Source organism: Dasypus novemcinctus, chromosome 1 (assembly GCF_030445035.2).
Source record: "Dasypus novemcinctus isolate mDasNov1 chromosome 1, mDasNov1.1.hap2, whole genome shotgun sequence".
In the NCBI taxonomy this organism is placed as follows: domain Eukaryota; kingdom Metazoa; phylum Chordata; class Mammalia; order Cingulata; family Dasypodidae; genus Dasypus; species Dasypus novemcinctus.
Genome location: NC_080673.1, coordinates 128510514 through 128516661, shown reverse-complemented (window position 1 = coordinate 128516661; position 6148 = coordinate 128510514). Strand labels below are relative to the sequence as shown.

The window sequence follows — 6148 nt, the reverse complement described above, 5'->3', positions numbered from 1 at the left end:
ATCATCTGTGGTTGTCTGTCTTTTGTTTTTATTTGCCAAAGTTTTGTTCCTTTTATAGATCTTTTGGAGGAAAAAACAGCTCTTAGAGTTATTTATCATGTCTATTTTTGTTTCCTAATACAGATATGTTTATTTCTGCAAAATTATAATGTAACACTACAAAGAAACAAAAATACTTGTCACTTGCTGGGAAAATTTTGTAAAGAAAGTTAAAGTAATCAGCATAAGTATAATTATAAAAATCTGTTGATATTTTAATGGGAGAAAATAACCAGAAGACACAAAAATACTTTTAAAATATAGTATCACTGCCACAGTACATGAAGACATTTCCATAAAAATTAACATTTTCCACTTTGAACATTTAATTTTTCAGCTCTCCTCAATTTACATTCTAAAATCCTGATATTCTACTGCATTTTGACAGACTTGCCATTCTCTCATTCCATAAACCTACAATTGTCCCTCTCAGGCAATTAAAAAGAGCACTTCCTGTTAAATATACAGTATTTTGAGGCTAATATTTAATCTTTAATTGGCAACAAGTTTAGTGCAAATAAAATTATCTTTAGCAGCTCAGAAAATTCCTGGTAGGGAAGAATTTCTGCTTCCTCAGTGTGAACTCATTTCTCTTTATGAGTTTGAAGGATGGCCATTAAAACCTACTGAAAACTACTAATGATTTTTTTTAAAACCTACTGAAAACTACTAGTAATAGCTATGTTTGGTACACAGGGAGTTTCTATACTGCAATAGATGGTGTCGGTCACTGTGCAAATGAGCCACAAGGCTTTTATGTTTGGAAAGTTCCCCTTGCATTAATAAGTGCAGCCTGAATATCAGTCATTCCTATAGGGTGTGGAGTCAAGCTTGTAACTGGATCTTACCCAACTGCTTCTCTAATAAGGGGGAAAGAGACCCAAGAAAAATACTAACCATTTCACACATTAGCCACCATAGGTTGCATTCAAAGGACTCAGGAACAAGGCTGAGGAATCTCATAAATGAAATTCTACTCTCCAGGAATAATTTTATTTCACTGATTTGAATGCAGAGAGAGAGAGGCCATCTGATTTCAAATCTGGTGCTTTCCACTCTCAGCCAAGATTTATTCTCCAAATGAACAGAAGCCAGAGAGCTACCAGCCAGGGAGGATTTTATTTGAGCTTCCTCAGTTCCTTGAACTGCCTCCCTTTTGTTAGACATCTGTCACCTCTCTAGATAAGGCATGGGATGGCTGCTTCAGAAAACACTGTAACTTAGGGTGCCCAGACCAGTGGTGGGAAGAGGAAGAATGCCTCCAGGGTTTTGGGCACCGACTCTGCCTCTTGTCTTGGTCCCACTGGCCCAAGGACTTGAGTCTTCAAACTCAGACAACCCCTGAGTTCTAGGATGTGCTGATCCAGGGAGGGAAACGCTAGGCCACTTCATTTGACCTCTCACTCCTCAGCAATTTTCCTATTCCCCCTGGATTCTCTCACCGAGTAGTTCAAGGGTGAGGCTGTGGTAGGTGCATGCTGGACAGAGGGACCAGCTTCAGTCACTATACTCTTCTCTTTCCCTTGGATTGGGGAATTTCTCATACTGATTGGCCAGTTTCCATTTGCTGTGCTGACTCTTGAGTAACGCGGCAAAGGAAGTTTTTCGGCTGACAGTTCTAGATACTTCCCTGCTCTTGACCTTCCTGGTGGTGGAAATGCTTTGGACTAAGGGATAGACTGGGAAAATGGGCTGGCCCCGAGGGGCTCCCAGAAGCTGCCATATTTCTCCAGAGGTATTACTGTTCAGATACTGCCATGGCTTCTTCCCACTGCTATCCCGGACATTCACCCGAGAAGCCAATCTTTGTACCAGCAATTTAATGACCCCCTGGTGGCCGTGAATGGCTGCAAGGTGCAGTGGGGTATACCCACCACTGGACCTCACATTTACATCAAGAGCAATCCCTGCCTTCTGCGCACCCGAGACCAGGTCCTGAAGGGCCCTGAGGTCACCGTGTTTGGCAATCCAGTGCAAGGCAGTATACCCAGTCAAGAAGTCTTTGTGCAAAACCAGCCGGGGGTCCTCCCAGAACAATATCAGCACCCGATTCCAGGAGCCACTGGCGAGCTTCACGATCCATTCATGCTCCCTGGCATCCAGGGGCACCAGGGATGACTTGTGCTCAGGTCTGTGTGTGACCAAGGTCTGTGTGTGGCCAGAGGGGGCCCATGTGCTGTGTGGCCGAACCTGCTCAGCAACCACAGCCTTAATAACTGCAGGTTTTGGTGTCAAGGCAGCATCCACCCTTGGGCAGGGCACTGGTCCCACCTTGGAGAGTTTCCTGGAGCGAGGTGGGCGAGATGGCCGGCGACTCCTTCTTAGCAAGTCCTCATCTGGCAACTCTTCATCAGAGGAAGACAATTTGGCTCCGCCTGCCTGAGAGCTCCTCCTGAAGGATCTCCTTGATTTGGAAGCTGGCCAGGACAAAGGTTCTTGGGGGTGGCCCCCAAGACCATTTGCCCCTGCTGGGACTTTCTGAGTGGTGTGGCCACCCCCTTGGTTCCTGAGGCCCTGAGGGCTCCTACTAGGGCTGCCCTCCTTTGGAGATACAGACAGGCCCCCAGCTGGATTCCTGAGTTTTCCCCAATCTTGGGTTCCCAGGGTAACCTGCAAGCCCTCTTCAGAACCGCCTGGCGACTCTTTTGGCCCACTACTGCTCTCCTCACTGCTATGGTTCTCTTGGTCCACAAAATCATCCAGATCTTGAAGGGACAGCTGACAACGGATGCTACGAAAGACTGTCAATGGAGGGTTTCCCGGCCAGGATTCTGAGGACTCATCAGGAACGGGACAGACAGAATGAGAGGAAAGAGTTGGGCCTGGCGGTGCTGAGTTAGACTCAGCGACGCAGAAGCCGAGTTCGGATGGCAACTGGAGGAAATTGTCTGGCAACACTGACCATGCCCGAATGGGGCCCTGGTTCCGAGCCTCGGGCATCTGGGGGTGTCTGGCCACCCACTCCCGAGTGCGCTGCTGCTGCTGCTTCAGTGTCGAATAGTGCACAGCGCTCGGGACCAACAGCTCTGGCCGGTCTCCCGGGGCAGAAGGGCGAGGCAGGAGCGCTGGCGGGGAAGCCCGGCCCCCGGGAGCCTCAACAGTCTCGGGAGGCGAGGGGGGCGCTGCGGGAACTGGCGCGGGCTCAGCGGGCTCCCCTTCCTGCCGCTGCCCGGGAGCCCCGTAGTCATCTTGGGCAGGCGGAGCCGGCGCCAGCTTCTCCCCGGCGGTGGGGGTATCTGCTTGCACTCCGAGGAGCGCCTCTCCCGGGAACACCCCCAGGCTGTTTTGGAGGCATTCCCAGCAGCAGCGGCCCTGCGTCCCGGCCGCCGCGCACCGCACTCCCGCCTGGGCGCCCGCTGCCACCTGCACTGGCGCTCTCTGGCCGGAGTTGCCCTTGCGCCCTCCGTCCGCCCGGGCATTCTCGCGGGCACCGCTGGCCGGGAGTCCGTCGCAACCTGCGTCTGCGGCACCTGCGGGCGCCTCCTCTCGCTCCTCCCGCCGCCGCCGCCGCCTGGGCTGCTGCGGCGGCTGCTCCCCACCGCGCCCGCCTCGCGGGGAGCAGGGCGCAGCTCCCCCTGTAGGGGCGGCGGACGCGCTCGGGTCGTGAGGTCGCTGCAGCCCCTCCTCCCCCAAAAGGTCCCTGTACCTCCTCTTGAGCACCACGTATTTGGTGCCGTCGGGGTCCTGGCGCACTGCGGCGACCGAGTTGACATAGCCCTTGAAGAGCTCGCGACGACGCTGGTGCTGGCTGAGGGGCGCGTCGGGGTCTCGGAGGAAGCTCCTGAAGTGGATCAGCAAGGCGGCGTTGGTCACTCGGCCCCCGGCCTGGCACAGAAAGTCCAGTAGTGCCTCCTGGCTCAGCTCCTGGGCCATCGCTGCCTTGTCCTTTCCGCCCCGGGAGTCTGCGTCCCGCCCTCCGGGCGCTCTTCTCCGCCCGCAGAAACCTTGGCCGGGTGTGTGTCACCTGCGCCCCGGGCCGCGCCACCCGCCTCCATCAGCTGCGGATACCGGCGCTGCCAGCAGCTCGCGAGCGCGCCAGGACGGCCGCGGGTCTCCCGAGGGCCCCTTGGCTCAGCCCTGCGCGCAGCCGGGCTGGGAGAGGACGGCTCCCAGGTCGCCCTGGCGCGACGCGGCCCTCTCGCCGAGAGTCCCCGCAGCGAAAGTTCCCGGGATAGGTCGGAGTCGGTTTCACCTGCGCCCTGGCGACGCCTCCTCCCTGGCTCTGGGGGAAGGGCCGGCAAGCCGCCGCCTGTTCCTCCGCCCGCTGAGGTCCACCTCACCGCCCACCACCTGGTCCAGATGAGTCAGGCGGGTCAGCGCCGGGGACCGCGAGGGTGGGTGAGGGCTGGAAGGCGCCGAGCCGGCCGCGAACCGCCCCGAGCGCGCGCAGCCGCTTCTGCCCGGGAAGTGGAAGGCAGGTAGGCCACCGGCCCTCCTTTGGGTCTCGGCCACGTAGGAAACGAGAGCAATGAAGATCCGTTCCTGCGCTCTCCGTGCTAAGTTATGGCTGAAGTCGGCGTGGAGGAGAAGGTACAAATAACTGGCTTTCTGCGGACTCTCCAAAAGGTGCCTGTCTTTCTTAATGCTGTGGCGGAGTAATTTCGGATCCCCTGAGGCAGTACTAACAAGAAAACTCACTTTGCCAAGTCGCTGTTGACAGGGAGATAAAGCTCGGACCGCTCCTGGGCACCAGTTTCAAGGATCTGAATACATCCAAGTCTACCCATAAGAGAAGTCACCAGAAGATTATGAGCCAGTGCTGGTTTCTGCTTTTCTTTTTCTTCACTGTGTCTCAGGTTAAGTGGGAGGCGAAAACACTCCTTGATTGTTGCCCAGCAGCTAAAATGAGCAGATTTATGACTCAAGAGTTAAAATAGTAGATGCCTTCTATTACTTTGATTTACTCTGAAATTTGTCTACAGAAGAGATTTGTCTTGGCTGAGGTGGTGAAGTTGTCTTTTCTCTCGGAATGTAAGGCTTCCTGCACACGTTCAAATATTGAGCATATTGAGGCTAGTCTGACTTGACTCCGCTCCTCCAAACCATCGCAGGGCAGGGAGCTCCCCCTCATTCTAAGTACATTTGCAGAGGAGGGCCGTTTTCTTCATTGGCATCTCTAAGACTGTCTCTACTGTTAGAATCACAGCACTTTCCCCCCTAACAGCTGTTTTCCCTTCCTTTTCCTTTTATCTTTCCACACCTTAACCCTGCCCTTTCTTAAAAGATCTTTTCGTCTTTGAGTTGAGATTCTGAGTGTCTATCACTATTTTTTTTTTAACTTGTTTCTTTGAGATACAGGATGTCTTGTTGCCCTGAGCCCAAATGCCAACAGCAAATATATTTTTATCTTTTCTTATCAGAATCCTCTCATGCCTCTTATATTTTCCATTTACAGTCTCTATTTTTTTTCCTTCCCTGTCATTTGCCACTCTTCTTTACTCCCCTCACCTTTCGCTTTTCCTACTTTTCTTTATCACTTCTGATTATTTCACATGTCCCTGTCCTTTTTGACAAAGGAGAGGGTTGAAAGCATACTAGCTCCACAATCACCAACATACTTTAGCCTAGAACCAGTCACGGTGATGTGACACATCAGCTGCGCTTTTGGTCCTTAAGACTTGTGAATGAATGAATCCTTTGCCATGAATGAATTGGAATCCTTGGTTTTAAATTTTCTAGGCCAGAAAGGACTGGGAAATATTTTTGCCTATTTTTGGCATTTTCTAGAATACAAACACATTCCTGGATTGAGAGTGGAGTAATAATTTACACTGATATCTCTACATAACATTAAACCTTTAGGTTAATTATTCAAATAATGGTTTTGCATTAAATTAAGCTTCCCTTTGTGTTTATTGCCTGGTTTTGTGTACTGGTGGGATAAGAAGTGTATCCTTATCTCTTGGTGGGACAGAGAGGTGTGTCCTTATGTAGGGAAGGAGGAGTCCAAGTGGAAAACTCCTGGTGGGCATTGAAATAGTAAGGGAAAAGAAACCCTCGTTAGTACTTCTCAAAACATCTGGCTACAAAATTGGGGACCTGTAACAAGAGGGGGAAGTGAAATAGACTTTAAGAAGCACTTACAAGGAAGAGGGAAAATGAAAGACGA

General features: G+C 51.7%; 1 protein-coding gene across 1 annotated transcript; it reads right to left on the bottom strand.

Annotated features, from left to right (window-relative positions):
* Positions 1 to 228: 228 nt before the first annotated feature.
* SOWAHB (sosondowah ankyrin repeat domain family member B) lies at positions 229 to 5880 on the bottom strand. Its single transcript, XM_004472590.3, has one exon. It carries the CDS (start codon positions 3910 to 3912, stop codon positions 1537 to 1539), a length of 2376 nt encoding a protein of 791 aa, XP_004472647.2. The 5' UTR covers positions 3913 to 5880; the 3' UTR covers positions 229 to 1536.
* Between the last annotated feature and the right edge of the window lie 268 nt (positions 5881 to 6148).

What these genes read in the sequence shown, in the direction of transcription:
- SOWAHB (XM_004472590.3), bottom strand. Translation starts at nt 3,912, where the DNA reads ATGGCCCAGGAGCTGAGCCAGGAGGCACTACTGGACTTTCTGTGCCAG.